Source organism: Caloenas nicobarica, chromosome 4, assembly GCF_036013445.1.
Source record: "Caloenas nicobarica isolate bCalNic1 chromosome 4, bCalNic1.hap1, whole genome shotgun sequence".
Lineage (NCBI taxonomy): Eukaryota > Metazoa > Chordata > Aves > Columbiformes > Columbidae > Caloenas > Caloenas nicobarica.
The window spans coordinates 35,008,249-35,034,005 of NC_088248.1; the positions used below are offsets into that span (position 1 = coordinate 35,008,249).

Sequence of the window (25,757 nt, forward strand, 5' to 3'; positions counted from 1 at the left end):
GGACCAAGCTAGGGGAAAGAGCAAGGAAGGGCTGTAGTCACTCTGCCATTGCACCCAAATAATGTGATAGGGTCTCTTACCTCACGATGTTAAAGCTCACTCTCTTCGTCAGGCTCATTTTGTGGTGAGAGAGACATGATGACACTAGTATAGGCAGAAGCTTGTACGGAATTTCCTGGTGAAATGACTCAAATGAAACTAAACTCGTCATGAATTAGTGATGGGCAATGGGCCTCAAACTGCCTACTTCCTTCAAGATATGAACTTACATTGTGATTATCAGAAGATTCGAGAGTTTTCCTTGTCTCTGGAAAGGAGAATTGAGACAATTTGGTAATGAAAATAATAAAAAAAGAAGGAAACGCGGTGCAAGATCAGTATCCTTTTCTACATGGATATCCCTCATCTTTATTAACAACAACAAAAAAATTAAAAAAAATATACCGGCGAATGATCATTTAATAGCAAATTCATTGTCACAGTATTGCTACACTGCTGCTTCTTCTGTAAGATGTGTGCCCATGTGTGTGTGTGGTGCATAGCAACAGACTTTGTGCCAAACCGAAAAATGTTAAATTTAGCTTGCAGGAAATAATATAGCTGGAATCCATCTTGAAGAAAAAAAAATCCCATTATCCCTGCAAATGAAATATCTGAGTAGGTTTAAACTTTCCTGTATATTAATTCTTCTGTTTTGGTTACGGCAGATAAAAATATGCTTTTCAGGTATGTCTGAAAGGTGGCTACATCCAAATGCCATCCTAATGAAGACTAGTGAAATTAAAAAAAAAACAAAAAACGAAAAAACCCAAAAAAAACTTTTAAAAAAAAGGCTTTTAAAAAAATTATTATTTCTGCTTTCCATCCAAGAAAACATCTCCCGCTGTCACAGAGAGAGACTGACGAGTGATTGATTGACGTTTCTGATTTTTATTCATCTAAAGCGGTCCAAACGCCAGGCGCTCCGCATGCCGCGGCGGTGCGCGCAGCCCAGCGCGCCGGGCCGCGGGGAGGCGTCCGGGCTGAGGGGCCCGACCTCAGACACGCTCCTTCGGGGGACCAGGCTGGGGGACAAAACACCTCCCCGAGGCAGTGCGGTCGCGACGGGACACGGGGCTCAGGCCTGGGGGAGCTGCCGCGGGCACCGGCCCGTCCCGCCGCCGCCCCCGCTGCTTCTCCCCTCCGCCCCCCGAGTCCCCGCAGCGCCTCTGTCCGCGGTGCTGAACGGCCGGCGGCGGCGCTCAGCGCGGCCGCGCGCGGAGGGGCGGGGCGGGGCTGCGAGGGGGGCGGGAAGGGCGCGCTCCCGCCGGCCTCGCTGCTCGCGCAGGCGCGCCGCCGCCTCGCCGGGTGCGCCGCCCGCCCGTTGAGTGCGAGGGAGCGCGGGCGAGCGCGTGTGAGGGCAGGGCCGGGCGGCGGGCGCGCTCCGGCAGCGGGAGCACAGCGGGAGCACAGCGGGAGCACAGCGGCGTCGCCGCCACCGGCACGCGGCCACCCCCCCCGTCCCCCGGTATTTCCGGAGCCGGGACGAGGACCGGAGCGGCGGCAGCAGCTCTCAGCGGTAGCGTGCGGGAAACGGCTTCTCCGGCTCCTGCCGCCCGCCGAGGGGCTGTTTTCGTTTCTTTCCTCCCGTGGTTGGCTTGCGCCCGCCGGCCGCTCGCCCGGCGCGCAGAGGATCTAATTTGCTGACGAGCGCGCTCCCCGGAGGAGGAGGAGGACGAGGAAGAAGAAAGGGCTGTTTCCGTGGCTTTGTGGATGCTCTACTTTTCTTGGAAATGCAAAAGATTATGCATATTTCTGTCTTCCTGGCTCCTGTGTTGTGGGGACTGATCTGGGGGGTCAAGTCTAACAGCATACAGATCGGTAGGTGCCCGCATGCCGGGGGACGTCGCTCTCCTCCCGACGGATCCCCCGCTCCCTCGTCCCCGCCGCCGCCACTCGGGCATCGCCGTCATGTCGCCGCGAGCCCAGCCCCACCGCGGCACCCGCTGTGAGGTCCCCTCCAGCCGCCGTGGCCGCCGCCTCCCCCGGCCCCTCGCCTTCCCCCGAGCCCGCAGGCTCCGCCGCGGCGGCCGGGCTCGGGACAGATCCGCAGCCAGGCTCGCTCCGGCAGCGCTACCCGAGCCGGCAGAGCCAACCGGCACCCCCGCCCACCCCAGCCCCGGCGGCGGCGGGAAGGGACGCGGCCCCGGCGCTGCTCTGCCCGTGCCCCCGCCCGCCTGATGTGTGTGTGTGTGTGTGTTTCCCTGCAGGGGGGCTGTTCCCGAGGGGCGCCGATCAGGAGTACAGCGCGTTCCGGGTGGGGATGGTTCAGTTTTCCACTTCGGAGTTCAGGCTGACTCCCCACATCGACAACCTGGAGGTGGCCAACAGCTTCGCCGTCACCAACGCCTGTGAGTAACGGGCACCGGCAGCCGCTGCGCTGTGGCGGGGGGGGCGAGGCGCCTGCGCACGGAGCGGCGGGGGTGGCCGTGTGTGTGTGCGGGGGTGCTGGTGCGGGGGTACCCCGGCCCGGTCCCGGGGACCCGCGGCGTGGAGCCTCCGTGCGCTTCGCAAGCCCTCGTGGAGGTTTAAAATGGTTCCTGCCGCCACCGCACGGCGGTTCTCCCCACGCGTTACATAAAGATGCGCGGCCTCGGGACCGCCCGCAGCGCTCCCCCACGGCCCGAGGGCTGGCCGGGGGCTCTGCCGTGGCTGCGGAGCCTTCTCGTTAACCGGCGTGGGCAGGGCCGGGGTCCCCTCTCGACAGCAGTCGAGGGGGCGCGGAGCGGGCAGCTGCGGGGGCGATCAGCCATTTTACCGTGCGCGGCGCTCCGGGAGCCCCCCGCCGTTGAGAGGGGCACCGGGGCCTGCCCGTTCGCCTCCCTCTCGCCTCCCGCTCAGCCTCGCCCGCAGCCCGCCACCCCCGCGGCTTTCGCGGCGAGCCGGCGTTGGGCTGCATGGGCGGCCGGCGGCTCTGCCCTGACACCGCCCCCGGCGAGGCAGGGCCCGGCCGCACGCGTGCCGCGGGGAGCGGAGCCTTCGCGTTGCTCGGAGAGGCGATGGGGAAGGCGGGGTGGTGCAGCCTGGTCGTCCTAGCGCGAAGAGAGGAGCCCTCGGCGGGGTCCCGCGGTGATGTTCGCTTCTCCCTGCCGCTCGGCGGCTGCCCCCCGGTAGCTGCCCGGCGTTTGGCCGAGTCAGGGTGCAGTTTGACCCCGCGGCGCGGCGTGGCTGGCGGGGGAGGACGGGCTGGGCGATGGGTGTTGCGCGGTGGGGCGGGCAGCTGCAACGAGGGGCGGCGGGCGCTCCCCGTGTGGGCGGTGAGCGCTGCGGGCGTGAGGCGGGCGTTCCCGGGGCGGTAAGGGTGCCCGCCTTACCCCTCTGCCCGACCCGATGTGCCCGTTTCAAGCGAAGCCGGGGGCCCCGCAGCGGCGTGGCCAGCAGGCAGGAGGGAGCCCGTTCTTGTGCCGTCCAGGCCGCTCCCACTGACCTACGGCTCATCGGTCGCCCAGCGCCGCGCTCTCCCGAGGCGTTTCCCCGTCCCTTCTGGGGACAAGCCATAAGGCACACTGAATTTAGAGGTTACCTGTCAGCAAGAGCAATTTCCCTCCATTGGGGACCTTTTTTTTTTTACTTCTTTTTTTTTCATTTTTCTTCCCTGTGGTAGGTGAGGTGGTGCTGAAGAGGGGTGTCTCAGCACAGGCATTGGGATAGGTGGTGCAAGAGCTCAATCCAAGGAGCTTTCTGTGGCATGCATAAGGATAGGCGAGTATAGCATATATAAGAAAGATCAGAGCATGTAGTCAGCCACAGTAAAGCTATTTCGCTAATCTTTGCAAGATGCTTGGGGAGTTCTTGCTTTGTTAGGTAATGAAGGTTTGCAGCAACCAGAACTGCATGTGGTTAGTGTTTGCAGTATATCTTATTGGGACTGCTGGTGAAGTAAGGGGTTGTGTAGTGGTCTAGGTGGCATTCTATGAAAATATGATGGGTCTTTCTGTGTTTCTCAATTTTGTGAAGTCAATGAAATCCTGAAAATAATTTGTGTAAAACAATAGATTTTTCTTTTTTTTTTTTTTTTTTAACTAGTATTAAAGACAAATACAGCCACCTGGTCTTTAAGAAAGTGAGGGATACATATTTTTTGTCCGACCCCATAAAGTGTTTAATCAGTGTGTGCGTGCATGCTCTGCCTTGTTCTTGACCTTAGCCATCTTCCTTGGAGAACTCTCACAGTATTCAGATGACATATGTAAGCTGTAGACCGCAGTGACAGACTTTGAGACTTCCAGCAAATGGGAGATGCTATCCATGTTTCGGGTTTCCCTTTGTGTGAACCTTGTCCAAGGCTTCACTTTTCAAGCAGTTGGAAGAGCACCCAATTAAGACATGAACATGTACTTGCTTTTTGTCACCTCAGTCACCATTGATGGTTTAGTCAAGTTATCTTGTCAATCGGATTTAATTGACTAGTGAAGTATAGGCTAAAAATATGTATAGTGTTTCCTTGGTTACCTTTCAAGAAAGGTTTTATTGGAGAACAAGGAGTTCTGAAGACAAATGCTTGCTATATAAGAAGCCTTTTTTTGTCCCCTTTATGCTTGTTCTCATTTGAAATATTGAAAAATCTGCAAAATCTGCAAGGTTGTTTGTTTGTTTGTTTTCAGAACAGTGTGCAAAGAACCTGTGTCCAAAACCATCACTTTCAACAGCTAAACAGTGCAAGTATAAAAGAAGGTCACAGAAATGCAGGCTAGTGTGAAACTGAAAATGTTTCAGTATTTAGTCAGGTATTTCACTCCAGCAAGGTGATTTTCCTTCACAGAAATGTAGTGTCAGTCTTATACCGTAATAGAGGTAATGAGCTTTTTCTGCCCCAAGAATAACACATTTTCTAAAATCGACAACCAAAATATTTCAACCTTCAATTTAAAAACCCCAAACCATCCAGGTCTCAGAAACCCCAGAGGATGGTGCGGGAGAGGTGGTGTGCAGCCCTGCCACCCTCCAACGGCTCAGTAACCACAGGGCAACTGGGACATACCGTTCATGCACTTTAAAAGCAAACAAACAAAAAACCTACTGTAAAACTATTTAAAGGAATCTTAAAACTTATGGTCCACACCTGCTCAGAGTTCATTGATAGAGCAAACAGTCTTTAGATGAACGAGTTGTGTTGCTGGTGCTACTTTTAAATTAGGTTCCTAAACTTCCAGAAAGGATGAGGTAGTGGCCATGCACCACTGAAGGATGTTTGAAATGGTGTAAGACTACCCAATCATTTAAAGGTGACCAGAAGATACGGGTAACAGAGGAGGAATGAAGACTCTGGGAGTAGATAGCCTTAACTCACATAATAAATCCATAAGAAATAGTCACTTTAGGTTGTTGGACTGTTGGAAGTCTTGTGCAAAGCTGTGTTGACAGGTCATCAGGATGAAACCTCACAAGTCAGTGTCACTAGGAGGCTTAATGGTTTTGATTGAGAGATGGTGCAGTATTTTTTCAGACTGATGGCACAACTAAGAGAAGTGGTCACTGCCGTGATTACTGTTACATCCTTCAAGAGGAATGGACTAGGTGTAGCCCTCTTTGAGAGTTTTTGGTGATTCAGAGGATTACAGGCTGGGTGGTAAAGACAAATGTTAACAAAGCAGTTCAGTCTGACAGAACCTCTTTGGCTTTTAACAGCTGGGGCAGAGGTACAGCACTGGTGGTAATTTGTAGGGTGGAACTGGAAGGTATAAAAAAATGGACTTTATTGTCCTTCAGGACAGTGTAATTAAGTCTAGTCTAATTGGAAAAGTGCTGACCACTGGTAACATCTGATTAAAAAAAAAAAGTTAATTCTGTCAAAACAAGAAAAGAGGAAACTGGTGAAGATGAAGTCCTTTCCTCTTAAATCCACCAGCTCAAAGAGGGATGGTCGTATGATGTACTCACATATTTTTGCACTGAAAGGATATTAGAGTCACCTAAAGAGAGTTTTCCTATGGAGTCCTATAAAACCTCCAAAACTGTAGCGAGTTTTTCATATAGTGGTTTCAGCCCAAATGTAATATATGCATAATCTTGGATGTTTAATCCTGCTGGCTCAAGAGCCAGTGTTGAGCTTTTCTGTTTTAAATCAAGTCTTGCAGCTCTGCAGGGATCACTGCACCATGACATTATGACAAGGGGATGCTGATTCATGCATAAACCTTAGATCCTTTCATTATATCTTCAACCAGCAGCTTTGAAAACCTATGAATATCTAGCGTGTTGCAACTTGGGAGTCATGGCAAAGGTTTTCCCAGCCATTTTGGAATATAATGCTGCAGATTGCATTCCTAAATAGCATTCAGCATACTGCTGGCAAAATGATTAAAGAATTTAGCAAAAAAACGTATCATGTAGTGGTAAAGATGGAAGAAATTTAGATGTGTTTATTGGAATTAAAATTACTATGGACAAAGCCCAAATATATTTCACAATACATTATTAGAACTGATTTTAAAGGAAAGGAGGAATTTATTAAATGCTTATGTTTTAATTCATTTGTATTCCTGGTCCTTCTCATTTCCTTTTCATTAGAAAACATTTTCTCAGGCTCAGTGAGGAGATGTGAAATAGGTTCTGTACCCCCTTGTAATTAAAATGGACACGATCAGATGGGTTTCTGTGGTAAAACGATACAGCAAAGCTGGGATGTAGCCTACAACAGGAACGCCTGTGCTTTTGCTGCTTTCAAAACATTTCTCCCTTCAAAATCAAGCTCTATAGCAAACTTTAAACATTCTTCTACCCTGAGAGTTACTTGTAAAGAAATCTGGGGTATTTATTGTGTGACAGTGCTGTCCCTGCTGTGCATGTTTGCTCCTGACTCGCAGAGCATTTTCACACAGCTGTGATCCAGAATGTGGGCAGGCACAAATATGACAGTTTGGCTTTGCTACTTGAATTTTCAGATTTTTATTATGTGATTATTGTATTAATTTTGTCCATATATCAGAAATAAGAATTTACTATGCAGTTTTGAATATAGAACGAATATATATTTTACTCTTATAAACCTTAAAGTGAGTTATATTTAATAGCAGTTTGTGAGTAGCAGATCAATCAAGCCTTAAATACTAGTCAAGCTCTTAATCAATTTGTCAGTGAATCTCTTCAATATATTAATATATTTATATATACTTTTATTTATATTTAATATATGAAAATGTAGTAACTTTTTTGTATTTATACTAATGAAAGCTTTAATTTACACTGACTTTGATAGGACTATTGGCTGCATATAGCTGAGGATGTACTTAACTCCTCACGTACATAAGACTTACTGTACTCCCCAGCGTGTGTTACACACCCTAAAACAAGGGCTACAGCATTAAGTGATACTGTTACTGCTGATTTCTTTATTTTTTTTTAAATCAAACTTCTCATTATTAAAATATTTTTGAGAATTAAGGCATGTTAATCAGATAGAATTCTTTTTGAACAGTTGATAATTACTAGGGAAGTATATAATAGCTGGGAACATGTTACGAGTTTGAAAATGCATTAAACAGGTAAAGAATATTCTGTTACTATTATGTAGAAAATTAAGAGAATCAACATGATTAGTTTATCAGGCATTTTATGTGAGGATATGATTAAATTGTAAAAAAAATATTGCTTACGGAAAATATAATTTTAAATTAATCATTCTCTAATATGGGCTGGCAGGACTACTTTTTATGAAACTGAAAGGAGGAAATTACCCACAGTAAACATAAACATTTGTATATATGTATGTGTGTATACACACACATATAGAAATATACATACATACATATAGAAATGTACATACATACGTACTAATATAGTGAACAATAGTTTATTTTGAATGTCACATAAATAGAAAACCAAGGCATTTATTAAACTCGACAATCCATTTTCTGAAGGAGATTATCTCGGAGCTCTTGCTAGTAAGATAATTTATCACTTTAAGTCAGCATTTTCACCTCTGTGAATTGAGTGCATGAATTACTCATTTTTTATATGGAAGGTTCATGCCCGTATTCTGGAACCAACGTCACTGCAACTGAAGCCAAGGAATGTCAGGTCAGCCTGAAAATAACACTGAAAAGATACCTGAATAGGTAAAAAATTTAGTTGCATAGATCAAACTATCTCCATATGTATATGTGAATGGGCTTCTCATATGACAATTAACTGGAACTTTCATTTCTGAAATGAACAAGATTCTTCCGTTATTTTGTAACTGATCATTGCATTTATCAGAACATGAATACAGTGGTATCTGCTTTTAGAAGACTGTGGACAAGGAATTAATTCCTTTTGCCATCTACATTTCTGCAAAGTATAGGGCAAAAGCCTGCATGTTTTTATTCAGAATAGGTAGGTTTGTGGAGTATCATTATCATTTTGTCTTGAAACCTTAATGTTTTCCTTTAATAAGTTCATTAAAAAAAATCTGCATTGACTATAAGTGCATATTAGATGTAACTTTGTTAAAACTGAAAAAGGATTTCGATTTAAATGAATAAGTCCTTCCAATAATGAATTCTTTATGGATGAACAATAAGGAGTGGATAAAAGCATCAGACAAACATAGTGAATGCACACTAGTAAAACAGATCATCAGTAAGAAGTTAAACCAGGTTTTAAATAAGCACGTGTTGAACTAATTCATATTGCAACTTCTAAATCAATAACTGTGCTTAAAATACTGCTATTGTATTTATTTGTGTGCCGTTACAATACTGTTTACTTCTCTTTATCTATCTGTATCTAGGCCAGCCATAGAAAATTTTTGTTTTCTAGTGCAAAGCTGCTGTGCCCCCTTGTTTAACAATTATTCCGTAACAGATCTTTGATTTTTTTTTTCTTTTTCAGTGTTTTAAGAAAGGTTCTCAAATCAGGCAGTTCATGGGGAGACTACCTTTCTCCTCCTTAAGTGCCCATTTGGGAAATTAATATATAGAGTTAACATTTCCATCCTGAATCTGATATAATGTACAGATGCTTAATGCATTTACCTATCGCTAGTTGCTTTGTGAGAGTGTAAAAAAAAATTATGATGAAAAAGGTATTCATTGTCATTGTGCAGCGAGGTGTGGTTCAGCTGCAGCTACTACTATTGCCCAGCACCTGCTCCCAAACCTGACTCAGAGAAATTAATAGGATTTTTTTGAGGGTTGAAATGTTACATGCAGTTCAACTAAAGGTGGCAGAATCAACCACAAGAAATGTCATATTTCAACTCTAATCTACTATTTTATTTCATCAGAGGAAGGATATTCAGGTCTGTATTCATTAACTTAAATCAGTGTGTGATTGCTTTGTATGCTTGGGGTGCTGAGTCTGTAACTGAATTACCAATCACTTCAGCTAGTCCATGAATGACTTACTGGGTTTTATTGCACATGAAAATAGTATCTTCATTATTAAACTGCAGAAGGTAAACGTGCATGCATTTCACTGCTGAAAAGAAATAGTACCTTGCCATTCATGTTTTAAAATGGACATATTTTTTTCCAAATGGTTCTTCCAATGAACAAGAGTAGGACAGAATTCTGCAAAATGTTCATATTGACCCTGACTCATAAATGCACACTCACACAACTAGTAGAACAGTTTCAATGCTCAGTATGGGACAATGACTAATCATATGAAATGTTCAAAATAAATATATGAACATGTGCATGCTATGCTATCCCACCTCTTCAGTTTAATGTCAGGTAGTTAATTTTGCATTGATTTGATGCTGCAGTTCTTCAGGCTGCTGTGGTTCTGGCTGTCATACCACTGCAATTTATTCTCAGTATTAAATGTGTTTAAAAGTTTAAAACATGACTTGGGGTGGAAAAGATGCCTCTGCTTATTGCAAATGGCATGAACTGATTTTCTTTCACACACACTGCAAATTACAAATAACAGTTTCTTTCTAAGCACTCGGTATGATGCATAATTTAAACAGCAATCTGTTAGGTAATGTGGAGATTTTCTCATCATCTATACGGAGAAGGCTGCTTTCAGAGGTCACATCGGCAACAGGGCTGGAGAGCTCAACAGAATGGTTTTACAACTGCTTTGCAGCCTGGAGAAAGGATTTGTTTTATTTTCTTTGTTTTTCTGTCTTTTATGAATGTATTTGGTAGTTGTAGGACTCTGGTCTATATCCATAAAATGAAAAGGCTATTGTGGTTTACCATCCCATGTAATGTAGATCTAAAATATTTGAATATGTTGCATTCCCTTGTATGTGTGTAAATTGTCTCAGAATGTCTGCAAATGTATGCTAATGAAATAGACTGGATAGCTCTAAAGAAAGTCGGAGTAATTTGTTCAATAATCTCATAAATCTTTGAAATTGAGGATGTTGACTGTTAGCTTGCTCAAAATGTTCCTCTCTGGTTCTAGTTATCAGCTATTTTTGACAAAATGTCTTCCAAGCCAAAATGCTGATTATTTTTTCCTTTGTTTTTCCCTCATATGAATGTAGCAAACTCCATAATGCTTTAATAGTACAGTCTCAGAGGGAGTTTTTGGTACATATGTGGAATCCTGCGAGCAGCGAAGCTTTCCTGCATGATTGTGCTGTGTGCAGATGTGCTGGTATCAGGGAGTTTGTTCCAGGTATAATGTTTGAAAAGCAGAGTAAAAAATTTGCATGGCTAGTGCATACCAAGCTCATACTGACATAAGCTACAGCAATGTTACTTATAGCAGAAGCAGAATTGATCCACACAGACATTACAATGAGTGGTTTGGAGAATCATTCATTCATATCTTGTTCATGTCAGGCAGAGGACCTGAATTTAACCCTTTGTTTTTCTACTTCCCAGTTGAATGCCCTTAGTGCTGGTCCATTTTTGTGTTGAAGTCACTTTGTCTGTCACTCTTCTACATTTTTTCTGCCTCAGTTAATTTTTGGTGAAAAAAAATCTCTGTAATCTTAATGTTTGTCCTGATGCAGGAAGGGGAAAAAGTAACTTCTAGGTTTTGGGAGCGGGAAGACAATTTCTTGCCCTTCGTTGTTTTTATGATAAAGCGTAGAGGGAAAAAATGACAACATGAGGAAAATTCAGTTATATCAATTTAAATAATTGCTCAATTAACAAATATTAATTGGCCAGATTTATACACAGCTTTAAACTTTTGAAGCCATTTTAATTGAACAGCTGGAAACATAATAATATAGTTTCATTATATTTAAAGACTAAATGGATTTGAGGGATCAGGAAATAGATGAGACTGTGAGTCACTGTACATTATAAATTGCAGTATAAGTATGGTTTTAATTTCACTCACAGCCTTACATCTGCCCCATTTTAAGGTGCTTTCATTTGGTGATAGTGGATCATACTGAAATTCTCAAAAGTCATGACTGAAAAGTGATTCAGTCCTTTTACCGACTAATCGGATTAGTTCATGTATTCAGCAACCTGATCCTGTAGTCTAGGAGTCCAGAGTAATAAGGCCAGACTATTTTTGCTCAGTCAAATATATGATCAAGGTTCCGCTCATGGTGGTAGGAACCAAAACAGATCCAAAATTTGTATTACTTCTTTTTTCTGTATGAGTGTGGAAGACTGATCTTATGTTTTGTATATGGAAAGAGACAAGGATTAAACAATTCCTAAAAAGTGCTAAAATGTTTGAGCATCTGTTGAACCTACAGAATATTTTTTCCAGACTTTACGGTGCATGCTCCTACATGAACCTGTTTTTCTTTAAGTATTGCACCGCCTCTTAAGTGCTTTGTTAGATTCAGTGTGGAAACCTTAGAAAAATTATTAGACCTTTTCAAATTAGTATAAAAATGTAAATGGGACTGTTAGCTAAGCTAAAAAAGGAAATATTTGGTCTGCGCTTATGTAGGTGAAGAGAACAAACATAATGCTTGCTCCTTTCCTTTGTTTGCATCTGATCACAGATATTATTCTTTGATCAAACCTTTACATAAAGTTGAAATTTTCAGTTTTTCTTAACTCTTTTTTTCACATACGAAAAGGCTTTTTGGCTTGACTTCATAGAACTCAGTAGTGTACTTCTGCTAGAGAAGCAAGTGTCCGTGAGCTGCAGATACTGCACTTTTAGCAAACGCAGCACTTAATGTTTCTTTGAGCTTCTGTCTTCTATTTTGATATGATAAAAAGACGTTATTCAATGTCTCCACTTGTGGGGGCGCTTCAAATTCACTTGCTATTAATATACCTGAAGACCCAGTTTGTGATACTTGCGCTATCCTGTGTGACCTCAAGGTGCAGCTCCAGAAAATGTGAGTGTCCTTTAGGTCCTGTAGCACATCTGGCAGCCTATGGGAATTCCTCAGATACTCCAGTGTCTGAAATGGCATTTGGTACATGTATTTGGTAACCTGAATAATTTCCTAAATTTCATGAGAGAACAGCATGTCTGTAAACATCCAAACAATTTTGAGGAACTCTGACACTTTTGTAGGCTGTTAAGTTAGTTGGTGTTCGTAGTGCAAAGCATGGATCCTATTAAGTCATGACTTAGTTATTCCAGATAAATACATGCTTTCAAGGATGCTATATGCCTGTTCCAACATGATGAAGAGCCTCCAGTGTTACTACGCATCTGCTTTTCCTGTTAGTTTTGTCCTTCTGGAAATGCAAAAATTGCTTCACTTCACTTTGGGATTTTTATTTTCCTTTCTGTGTGGAGCTGTTTCTGGCTTCATTTTGGACCCATCAATACAGTGATTCAGTCAATGTTGAGACTTCTAGCATTACTTTCCATTTTCTGGTATGCAGAATTGCAATTTCCCGTGCCTGTGTTTCTGGCTTTATCTTGCACTCCAGGAATTTGAAGTGTTCAGTTTTTGCAGTATTTTATTGTTACATGACATCTTGAAGTGTATATGTTGCAGCCTTTAAACTTTCCAAGCTAAATATCAACTGCCTTAAAATCCAGACATATTAGAAAAAAAGTTCACTTGGTGTGTTTCCTCTCTTCATATGGGTGATATAATATTTCAGCGACATAGATCTAACTGGAAGTTTCTTTTCTTTTTTTTTTTTTTTTTTTTTTCTTTTCTCATAGCACTTTAAAAAGTTCACCAAAACAAGTGTAGCTACTACTGGGTTATTAAAAACACTGTGAAAGTAATTGTGCTAATTATTTAATTTTGACACATTGGTGGTTCTGTGGCAAGAAATTTGTGCCATTTAACTATGTTTGGTTTTGATTTTTTGTTTTTTCTTTCCATTAAGACGAATTCTGGTTTTCTTCTGTAGGCTTCCTTCCTTTTCCTGCTTTCACCTCTGCCAACCTGTTGGGACAGGACAAGGAGGAATGGATTTAAATGGTTTTAAAGTAAAAGAGGGTAGAGTTAGGTTGGACATAAGGAAGAAATTTTTTACAATGAGTGCGGTGAAACACTGGAGCAGGTTTCCCAGAGAGGTAGTAGATGCCTCATCCCTGGAGCACTCAAGGCCAGGCTGGGTGGGGCTCTGAGCAACCTGATCTAGTTGCAGATGTCCCTGCTCATTGCAGGGGGGTTGGACTAGATGACCTTTGAAGGTCCTTCCAACCCAGACTATTCTATGATTTGGGAACTGTGGTGCATAGGACTGCCATGTGTACAAACTGGGAACTTACAGGAGTCCAGGAATGGAACAAGGCTGAAGGCATCTGTGTTACCCACAGTGGTGAGAGTTAGATGTATAGCAATGACATTAGCAAGTCAGCACCTAATGGGAAAGACACTAAGTCAGTCTAAATGGCAGAAAGCTACTATTTAGAAGCTTCTGACTGAAACGGTAAAACTAAACCTGTCCTCCCTTCTTGAGTAACTGACCACAGCTCTGAGGCAAACAAAGTGGGATTAATGGCCAGAAGCTACTTTTTCAACTATAGTGGGTTTAAATGCTCTAGTATGGTGCTCTGGATGCTGTGCAGGTCTTCCACCTTTTGGTTGGAGTAGCCCAAAGGAGTAGAAAGAAGTGAGAGAATCTGTTTGCTCAGAGAATGGTAGAAAAAAGCTGACTTTTTGCCTTATCTTGATGGAACACTGTTCTGAGGACAGGGCGAGAAGGAGATTTTTTTACATGTGAAAAGAGAAGCGGTTACATGATCAGGTCTCCTTTTCTCCAGGAGGTACTACCCTCAAGGTTTCGCATTAGATTGAAGTTCTTCACCTTATCTTGTACTAGTAGACCTGTATTTTTGAATCTAATATTGTAATAGGAAATATGTCTTTTGGCCTCCCTTAGGAGGGATTGCAGTGTGTTTTTTGAATGAGTTTGTTTTTACCCTGGAGTTACACTTTGTATTCTATACTGTATATTTTAGGTGGTAGAAGTTAACACTGTTTTTATTTTAAGTTGCACTGTCCATGAGCAACATGGTACTTGCTCTTCGCATGGATCTAGTTGCTTCATTGTTTCTAGATTAAATTCAGGGTAGGGAGTTTAATCTGTAGAGTTCTGTGTATGTTTAGTTCTGGCTGTGTGGATAGAGATTTCTTCTTGTTTAGCTGTTATGGCAGCTATGTTCATGGACACTTAAGCTAATAGGCATTAGATTTAAAGATTAGGATGCTGTTGACAGGATGTTTTCTATGAAGGATGCTCAGCCTTGTATGTGATTTTCATGATTGTCAGACAATCTATTTCATCCAAAGCATTTGCTGAAGGAGCTGGTTGGAAAAGGAGAAGAGGAATTATTTTTAGGAATTATATTTTCCTTCTAGTCATCAGATAAAATAAGATTAGCTTGTTTATTTCTATATAATCTTAATACAGTGGATGTTTAATTCATATCATGCTCCATTTCTGTGAAGGGGAAAGTAGGAGATGGCAATAAAGCACTCAGGTTTTTTTGTCCACCCTTTTTTTTCTGAATTACTGAGCACAAAGAATGGAAGTTCTATTTAGGGTAAAGTGCATAAGGAAAATATGTTCCTATCACCCTTTACAGGCGCATAATATGTGCTGTATACTATGCTGGGTTTTCATTTCTTGTGTAGAAACAGGAAACACAATTTCAGGGAAAAAACAAGCTTAGAAACAAATAAAACAGTCTTGTAAAGATCTGAATTATTCATACATGGCATGAAAAGTGAAAAATTTAAACCTGGAAGTCAGAATAATAGCATGAATAACTGCAGTGATATGCTATTGTATAGCAAACGAGTGCATCAAGAGAAAAATGAACAGAACAGCCTTGTTCTGGTGTCTGTACCTTTTTACAGGCAATGAAATAACAGTGGTCACCAAATCTTATGCAGCCCTCAGGAATAAGTTTACTAGATTTTGCTTCAAAATCTCTATTCAGTTGATGTAACTCACTCTGACAGCTGCTATAGGGCTGAATCCTGAAAGGTCCAGGGTACTTAGCGTGCTGACAACAGTTACCTGGAACTGCAAAAAACTCAGGAGGGCTGTGATTCACAGGATTTGTGCCAGCCTTCCCCATACATTTGACTACTGTTCGTCCCATTTTAGCTCACCCATGTAATTATGAAAAACAAAATAGATGGAAAACATTTTGAGTTTTAAATTAAGAATAAACATTACAGAGAGTTCACATATGGCTGAATTAAATGGTGAGTTTTCCGTTACTAAATTACTACGACGGATGACAGGTGGAGGCTGTAATTCTAATACTGTCATGATACTGATTGGGTACCAGTGCACACTGCCGTTCTTTCTTTTTTGTGTGTCTGGATTTTCTTCCCACCCAGAAGAGTGTTTTTGAAGGGACGATCAGTGCTCTGTTACCTCCCCAAATGTCAGCAAGATCTCTCACCCAGACCAGAGGTACTCAACAGGGCTCCCGGGGCTGTTGTTCACAGGTAGTCACAGTTGAGCAGAACGCAAAGTCCTTATAAAAATCAAGCCACTTGCTTAGGTGGCAATACTAACAACTCTTAATGATTAACTTGGAACATACCAACTGACTGGCCTAAATAAACTAGATTTAGTTAAAAAAAATCTAGGAATTCTGGCAATTCTCAGGATGGAATTTCCTTTGAATCACCGGTTGTTTTTCAGTGCAAATATTCTTCTGGAGATTATTTGAAAACATGACTTAATCAAGAGAAATCTTGTTGAACAGAACAGGCTAGATTGAAGGTCTACATATTCACCTCTCTTTGTCTTTAAAATGATTCCTTCTCAGCTTCATTATCTTTGGATCCTTAGCTATACATCTCCCCTCATAATGAATGTCATGGAAGTTTCTTTTTTGAGAAATGGTTAATTTTAATCACATCTAGTTGTAATTCATTGTAAATTGTGATTACATTTTAAAAAGGAATAATTTCAATTAAATCATCAGCATTGTGGTTGAGTTTTCTGATAAAGTAGCAGGTACCAGTTACTGATTCCCTAAAAATGTAACCCCTTGATGGTATTTAGTTCAATATTTTAAATTCTTTTCACAAGCTCTTTGACAACAAGTGAAACAAACCAAAATGTCTCCCTTCAGAAAAGATGCATGTGTACCATCTTGTGATGATAATCTACCATTTTTTAGATTAAGGCAACACATAGAGCACAGAATGGTTATTTGTTTACCCTTTGTGCATACTCTAGAAAATGTGTACAGGAAGGATTTTTTTTTTTTCAATGACAAGTGAAGCTCATGATGTAGTGGTTTGTATTGTCTTTAATTTCTAATTTCATGTTCTGAAACTTGGAAAATTATGCTTATTTAGCAGAAACTTAATGTCTGTTGGTTTGTAACTGGAAGGCTGAAAACTGGATTGTAACGTTGGAGAAGAGAGCTCTTCCCCTGCCCAGCATGACCTTAGCCTTGCTTCTAGGAGGCAAAGGTTGTGAGTGGTTGGATCATAAAGTAGGGACGTGTTAGGTTAAAAAATATAATAAATGTGAAGGGATTGAGGAGACTTATTATAATTCTTAATGTTGTATGTTTGGAGTCCTCCAAAACAGAAGTTATTTTTTAAAGTGTAAGAATAAGACAAACAATGAAATTTGAAAATATTTTTAAAGTAATTTTTTTAATTGCATATAAAAGAATATGTGTTTTAAAGGAATAGGTGGATGTGGTACAAAGTTTTCATGAGTAATCATTTAGGATTATCTGATTTCACCTTTAAATAAACTTTCGAACTACTAATTTGCGATATGCAAGGAGTCTTCTCTGACTGCTGGTAATACCTTAAAATGTGCTATCATCTAGTGGGCTTATATCCTTAGTTACTCCAGCTGTACCACCAATACAAGTTTTGATCCATACCAGTTAGCCACAGCCAGTGTCCAGGCGTGGTTTAGGGAAAGCGCAGGCCAGATCCTGTTTGCAGCAGGCAATCTGGAGTTTGCCACCTTGTTTGTAAGGGAGGGATGGTTAACTGTTTGGGTGCCCCTTGCCCAGCCAGCGCCAGTGGGGATGGAGAATGTGTAGGGGCTCACCTCGTTTGCTCTATCAGTATTATATTTACTATTTTGGAACAGCAGGGGTTTGCATGGCATATTGTAGGTGACTTCAAATCCTCTTTCCTGCTCCTGAGATTTTGTTTATCCCCCTTCCAAAATAGATGATCTGTCAGAAGTACATCGTAGGCAGGAGCGAATGGGGGCATGTGTCAGGAATGCATCACTTTGGAGCTCTTCTTTGCGTAGCAGAACGAGAAGCAGCAAACCTCATCAGCATGACATAACTAAGGACAGACGAGTTCGCACCAACATTCCTGCCATCCACTGCAGGTATTATTAATACAGAGAGGTATCAGAAATACCTCTTTTACCATTCTCCTTGTGTGACTTGGCCTTTGGTCTGGAATGTTTGATAATAGGAACCAATGTACTCCTACATGCATGTTTTCAGTAATCAAAAAGATGACTCTTCTTGTGCAAAAGAAGATACTTACAAAACACAAAGCAAATTTAAATGCCTTGTATTTACATATAGCTTAATAGAAAGAAATCTCCAGAGAAAGCCATAACATTGCTTTCCCAGTAGCATACTAAAATCTTGTTTCTGATTGCAATGTTCTGTGGTTTCATGTTGCATTAATTCTCAGTTTTGCTGATTTATAAATAAATTCACTAAAATAAAGAGGAAAAAAGAGTTGCTTTGCTATCAAGAAAAGGCCATACGCTTTTGTGACAAAGAATTCTGAATGTGATGTATCCTTCAGGGAAACTGGGCGCAGTTTTTCCTGTGCTTTTCTGGAATTCTTGTTAACTTCTGCAATGCATTACAGTGGCATTACAAACCCCAGAGCCTGTTTAAGATGCTCATGCTGCCAAGTTCAATGCATGTATAAGTTATAGACATGATACTTTTTCTGGGAGGAAAATACATTGCTATTTTAAGAGCACTCCTCTGTTGTATGCTTTGCTGTGCTTTACCTCATGTAGCATTAACAGGAGTAAAATGTTTGATGTAAGAAATTGATTGTTTTACTGGCTCTAATTTAGTCCCAAGTGTGAACAGCAGTGTTTGCATTAGTCTGGAGTTCTGTTTTTACTGTCAGTGGTCTATAATTCTGGTCTGGGATTTGATATTTCCCCTCAAGAAGAAACATAAATTGGACAGAAGAGTGGCTTTTTCATACCAAGCTGCAGTTTGAGGGCTTTCTAGTATCGGCCAGTCCTTCATTTACAATGATGTTTGGTAGGTTTCAAGGCCTTGCAATTCTCTGAAGACAGACACTTTTTTAAAAATTGTAGGCTAGTGTTCCAATAGACTTTAAAAATGAATTGATTGTTGAAGCGGAGTTGTCTTCAAGTGATTCTGTGGAATGCTGAGGTTTTTTTGGGGTTAAGTTGGTCTCTTTTTCTTTTTTTGGTGCATGTGTGTGTGTTTTTGACTTTTTTTTATGTGGATTTTTTCTTTTAAAATTATTTGCTGAAAGACTTAGTTCACCTTATGCTCAAGTTGAACAAAGTATATATGCTCTGGAATAAAATGTGTGGTCTAAATTTTAATCCTTGGGGAAGAACAGTGGAAAGGGAAATGCTTCTGCCAGTCAGTTTGCAGCATAGAATGAAACAGTCGATTACAAATGTGAAGATCCTGATTTTGAATGGACAGCATTATCAATCAGATATCATATGTATAGTCATCTCAGAAATTGCATCATTACAACTTGCGCCATTATAAGTCAGTGTACATAAGACTTGCAGTCTGATTGTGAATCATTGCTTTTTCTGAAGTCCTAGTATTCATTTCAGATTATTTCAGTTTTCTCATGGGTATCATGCACTAGCAACAGAGGCAGTGTTGAAGATGATGAGAGGCAGTTAAGAGCACTTGGGATATCACATTTAGACTAGTCTGCATCTGTCAGTAGTTTTGAAGAAATTGAACTACACTGCCTTTTTATCAATTGCTTTTTGCATCAGACTGCTATAGTATACGGGATTGTTAATTTGAGACTTCTTGGTTTAGTGTTCCAAAAGCCTGTAAGTATTTTTGTATTTATAAGCAGATATTAAGGGCGATTGTTGTACATGGAGTAACTGTGCTAATGGTTTCATGGTAGAACCCTTCAGCAACTGTAAATGGGAACTAGTTTGTACTGCACAGCATTGTCTGCATTTGCTTGCATGACGTTCGTGTCTGGATGTCTCTGGAGGTGTTGCAGGTTGATGTTACTAGACATTGCACAGCAATATAAGTGCCAATCCTTGGCCAAAAAAAGCTCAGAACTGAAATATACAAGGGAGACGGAAGAACTTTGTTCACTCTTTTCACATGTGGTGCAAAAGAGAGGTGAAGGGAGATTAAATTATTTACTCAAGGTCATAAAGAATGTCTGCAGCAGAGCTGGAAATGAGTCTAGATATCCTAAGGGCTGGTGAGAAAGCAATAATTCTGTTTGACAGAAAAATTCATTGTTTTGACATTAGTTTTCTTTCTAATAAGTGAGGGAAAACAATCCATCAGAAATTTCTTATGGGTAAGGAAAAAAGACAGAGAAAGTTGAAGAGGAGGAGAAGGAAGTAGGCAGGAGGGAGGAAGAGAAGTTGAAGGGAGAGAGATAAGTATGTTAGAGCATTTGTATGAAAGGGGGAAAATCAAAGCCACTTTCTCCTCTACGTGGTTCAGGTACTTGAACTGAAGTATCATTTTAAATAAGTGCCAATTAGAGAACACCTCCCCCTTTTCCCTGTCCTTATTCTTTATGTATGTGACCCAAAACTCTATATTGGACCTTAGAATTCTCTTTTGGGATGAGAAGGAAGAAGGAAATGGGGAAAAGATTGATTTCAACAAAAAGTTTCATTTGACAGAAAATTAATGTCTTACCAACATTTTTCTAACCAACCCCATTCTTAAATCCTACTCCAGAGTCTTAGGTTGTCTTATTTCTGTTAATTACTGCATTACACTGCTTTCAGTCAAGAATCATTCTATTCCAGAAGGTGCATAGGTGCAGAATAACAGATTAACTCTTATATGTCCTCTCTTTTTTGTAGAAGAGTCACACTAAGACACACACAAAATCAGACAACCTGGGTTTTTTTTCTTGCATGTATGTTTTAGAATGAATGTAAATGTAAATATTTTATTTTTTTTTAAAAAAAGAATATTTCTAAATTCAATTTAATACTAAGTTTCCAGGTGGTGACATAAAAAGGGCTTTGCATTGATTACTGGTGACCACCACAAACTCTCATTTGTAATTAAGACAAAAGTAAAATGAAGAATATTGCAGAAACAGATCTTGAATATAGACCTTTCCTGGCCATGGAATACAGGTCTTCCAAGGCATGAGTTACATTATATAACATCTATGACGTATAATCTGTGAGATGCTTAATCCTTTACTTCCTAGCTGAAATGTAAAACTTTATTTTGCAGTTGTAAAATTTCAGATGGATTTTGTCGGTTTTATTCCATTATTGTCAGCAAATATCTCTAGCAGCAAAGAACAAGTGAATTAAATGTATTTTGTATCGTTAAAAAAATGTGATTCTTAGGGGTTTGCGCAGAATCTTGTTCTGTACCAGGGAAAGCTTCTTCTCTTTCACAAATGGACCTCTTTTGGTACCATTGTGCATAGTGAGAGGACATTCTGCTGAAGGCTTCCTGCAAAGGTTTTGCATGATCTAGATATCCTGGGCCCTCATGGCTGCCTATTGTTTTGACTGAAAACACAGCATTGAGACCTTTAGTTTCATGCAACTATTAAGGAAAGCAACACTGAATGAAAAAGGCAGGTATGAGATCCTGCTCACCTCTGGTCTGGAGGTATTATTTCTAGTTATGATAGTATTAATAGCCATAAATATAAAATACTTTGAACGGAGATGGTAGATGATCTCCACCAGGGTGGTGAAATACCTTCTAATAAACAATAAGTGTCTGAATATGGAGATAACTGGCTGGAAAAAATAATTATCATTTAATAATCTAACAACCTCCTACATTTCAGAATGATAAGACTGGTTGGTTTGCTATAAATTAATCATTGAATGGTTTGGGTTGAAAGGGACCTTGAAAGATTATCTAGTCCAACCCCCAGGAATGAAATAAAAAAAGACCTTTAGCTTTAGAAGCTCAGAACTGTGTTCTTGTGCTAACCAATATTGCTTTTGTTTTGAATGAGTTCTGTTTCAATCATACGTTGTTTATGTGTAACTGGATTGTGAGTCATTTTAATAATGACTCACATTTTGATGATAGAATTACTGTGTGTTTTATGATGAATGAGAATAGTACTTCATCATTCTTGTTGACATCAATAACTTTCATATTTTCCTGGTTGTACTGGTGGCTGTGCGTCAGTGATGAATATGAGATGGTCAGTCTTGATGGAGATGTTGCAAGTAACCAGATGGGTGGTTTTGATTCCATTTCTCATTGTCTAGGAAGAACTCTGATTATTTTTGGTATTTTCATAGACTTCTTCCATACACCTCTGACTGGGTTAGCAATAGTCTTTGATTGACCCAGTGGAAAGCTAGGCAGAGTAAATTTTATGATACTGACCTTGATTAATGAATGTAAAGGAGAAAGTTACAGAGCTTAGCTGGTTCCTGTGTCAGCAACTTTTCAGTAGTAGAAGAAAATTTACATTCTCAGGTTACTTCAGTTGACAGATTATGCTCACTCCAAAAGAGAGTGAGAAGATTACTTCACTAAATGGTGCACTGATTCTTCCTACTCTTTATTTCTATTTTGTATTACTAGTGTTTATTACAGAAAGTTTGATTAAGTTATGTACATCAAGTCTTGGGGGAAAGAGAATATTATTCGTTCAGTAGCATGTAAGTTTTTATCAAACTGAGATGGCCTTAAATGACCAGAAACTTAAAAATACAGTAAGTGTTAAATGGTTAGCAGAAGCAAAGCTAAAATGTATCTTGATCAATGAGGAACTGTTGTGAATCCAGTGTTATGCAATTAAATGCATATTGAAAATGGTGTTATAGAATGAGGATTGTGGTTTGTGGATGGGAGCTACTATTCCTTTTGTCCTTGACTGATTGACCAAGCTATTATCTCCTTCTTGTTTCTATGTCCCTGAAGGTCAGAAGTCAACTAACTTATCTGGCAGAAAAAATTACATAGCAAGCCACCAATTCCAATTATACTAGTAAAATTAATGATTACTTAATGAAAAATAAAAGAAATCCTAAAAATAAAAATAATGACATAATTTATAAATAGAACTGAATTTATGACATTGAATTTCAAATATTTTTATAGCTTAAATTTATTTGTAAATGGAGACCATTAATCTTATCCAATTGTATCAGATGTCATCCTTCCAGTATCTGAACAAAATTCTCAGAAACCAGAAATTCTGTTTCCATTGCCATTGCAGAGATGTAATTGTTCAAAGGCACTGATTTTTGCAGCATCTGTTTTCATTTTTCTGTAGTATTAAGACAAAATCTCTGGTGGTGTAATCAGTTTAAGACTAACTGTTAGGAGTTCTACTGTAGTCTCTCTAATTGCAGGGGGGGAAAAGGCAATATTTTGTCTTAAATATTTGCTTTTGGTGTGTACTATAACACCTATAGTTAAGATTATAGCATATTTGTTATTAAAACCAAAGTTTTGCATCCTCTGTGTATGTGAAGTACAGCTTGAAAACTGGTTTGACAGTATAGTGATCATGAGACATTTGTTAAACAAAAATGGGACTCATTTGAACAGCAGTACTTTGAGATATTACTTCTAGAGAATGACTGGTTGTGTAAAGAGGAGTGTAATGAGTCAGGGTTCGTATGAGATTCATGTTTCCAGGGTGATCCTGATATGATACAATATCTAATAGTCTAGATTAAAATGAAATTTAATTCATTCAGGTGAGATAGTGATGTGAAGGGTAGTAGGTTCCTATGTGTAGAGAGATAAAGGAAAATACTTTTTAATCTATAAAGAAATGATGGGCTAAGATGAGAGAATACAAATTCAAGCTGTCTTCTGCTAATTCGAGTTCCATTTTTAGACTCAACAAACCCAGTGTTAAACTTCCACGAATAATAATTCTGTCTTAGGAAAATTAATTTTTACTTCCTCCTCTTTAAAAAGAAGCTACTTCAAAACTTTCACAAGGATCACTAAAGACAGAGCAGGCTGTAAAACAGAAGAGAGAGATGAAAAAAAAACCAATCCCATCCTCTTAGTATTACTCTTTGTAACTGGGCTTGAATTACATGTGTCAAATCTGTGTTCCTGCACATCACATCAGCAATAGGTGCTTTAATTGTTAAGCTTCTCTCCCTCCTAAAGCTAAGAATATATTCCACATAATCTTGATCCAATGGCCAGAATTCACCCTGTGATGGTAATATGTGAAAGAGGAGCAGAAGCTGCACCTGTTAAATTACTTTAATCAGCTACCTAAATTGCCGGTCATTGGTTTCCTCTAGGTTTAAATAGATCAGTTGCCCATATGTTCCAGAATATTTGGACAGATTTTCCTTGAAATTCTCTTCATCTCTTCCCTATTAGTTCAGCCTCTGCTCTCAATCCTTTTCTTACATTTGAAGTACCTGGTTAGCCTGGAAATGTGCTGGTTTTGTTTATCACTTCTTTATTATCTTCAAAGGGTTGTTTCCCTCAAGCCTCATTTATTCTGTTTTTCTGCTGGTTTATTTTCAGATGCCAGCAGGTATTTCGTAATAGCAACTACACATCTCCAGAGCCTTTTTCTCTTTGCATTTGGTCTGTCTAGAAAATTGAGTGACTGAACATCTCACACAGGAATTTCTCTCCAGAATATATTTCAGTTTAAGGTCATACATTTATATCTCTAAGATCATGTACTGAAGTCTTGGCATTGAAGAAGCTAGTGGTTTGCCAAGAAGACGGTCAGTAGAAATGTTGCAGTGCTGCCACGTGCATACTAATAGAATGTCAGACAATGAAGCAATGGATACTTCTGGTTTTGATCTGAGTATAATGTTGCTGCATTGGTGTTAGTTTTCTCGGTGTATATGTCACTAGAGTTTCTGTCTGTAAGTATGCTGCCCTAAGGTCTTCTTGTGAGGTAGCATTTGATACTATTTCCTTACCATCATTGTAATATTTTACTTTGGATTAAAGGGTGATACAGTCTTTACATTTTGGAAAATTGTGTTGAGAACACTAGTCAAGACTAGTCATTGCTCTCCTTTTCCTTTTCCCGATTTTGTAGTTTTTGTAGACTCATTGCAAATTTCTGCTCATGTAAATAAAAATCTCAACAGGGAGTTTAGCATTTCTTATGCTACTTAACAGGGTTGATGCCCTTAGCTGCTTTCTGCTTTCACACTGCTTTCATCTGACCTAATGGCCTCTTTTTGTCATTAGCTTGCTCAAAACTCAAAAGTGATCTACATTTTGCTGTGGTTTGGTAAACGCTGGCATACTCTGCCAACTCACAACTTGCGAGCTGGGATTTAAAGAGCTTTGATGGGTTGCTTTGTAAGGCTGCCATGCACTAGGCTATCATTCACAATGATTTCAGCTTCCATAGGTCCTTTAAGTCTGTAATTTTTTTTTTGAGTATAGGCAATATACCAGAAAGCACCAAATTCACTGCAAGCCCTGTCTTCCCAAAGGACCATGAAAAAAGATTGCTTTTCTCCTCTGACTGACCTTCCAGTATTTGGATTGAGCATTTAGTACCTTATGTGAACTTATTACAAGAGATCAGATCACAGGTAGATAGGCTTTCCTGAAATACTTGCTCTTCTCGATCTTAATTCTATTCCCAGTACACATATGATTTTTTTTTTCCACTGAAGCCACTCAGCTAAACCACTCAACAATGCCTCCATTTTTACTACAATGAGACTGAAATGTGCCATGCATAGAAGATGATTCTCCACTGAAGATTATATGGCTAATTATAGTAATGGTGGTTCACTACTGTCATTACATTAGTTAAACAGAATTGATTTTCCAATGACTTATTCCAGGCCTCTTAACACAAAGGGAAGTCTTTCCTTAATTTCTTCTGTTGCAAGAGTCACCCCTAGAAAGACTTCTGTTAATTTTAATGATTTCTAAAGTGTTAGTCCCACTGTTGGTTTTATTGCTGCTTAAAATCTAGAAAAACATTCTACTCTTCTTGTACTCTTGTTGCCCCACTCTCTGATGTGGGTGCCGCACTTAATCTGCTAGTGTGACATCATGATGCAGGCTAGTCTTTACCTGTATTGTAAAGCAGAGATGCTACTTCCTTGCGCTTGGTATTACGTTAGTATCAAATAGTACTAGTTCTGCACAGTTTCAGATAATTACAAATGCCATTTGCCAATGTGTTTAACTGTTCAAGGGGCAAAGAATTGTAGGACTGTGCAACTTTTGGTGCTGAACCTGGGAGTGGTTGAGGTTATGCCATGTTAAAGGGA

General features: G+C 40.3%; 1 protein-coding gene across 3 annotated transcripts in view; it reads left to right on the forward strand.

The window, feature by feature from the left end:
* The first annotated feature begins 1,772 nt into the window (after positions 1-1,772).
* The window catches only part of GRIA2 (glutamate ionotropic receptor AMPA type subunit 2), an 89,011-nt gene continuing 65,026 nt past the window's right edge, over positions 1,773-25,757 (forward strand). For all 3 annotated transcript variants that reach the window (XM_065634377.1, XM_065634379.1, XM_065634380.1), the window contains exons 1-2: positions 1,773-1,860; positions 2,250-2,390. In XM_065634377.1, coding sequence (XP_065490449.1) covers positions 1,773-1,860; positions 2,250-2,390 — 229 coding nt within the window. The remainder of the gene's footprint in view (positions 1,861-2,249; positions 2,391-25,757) is intronic.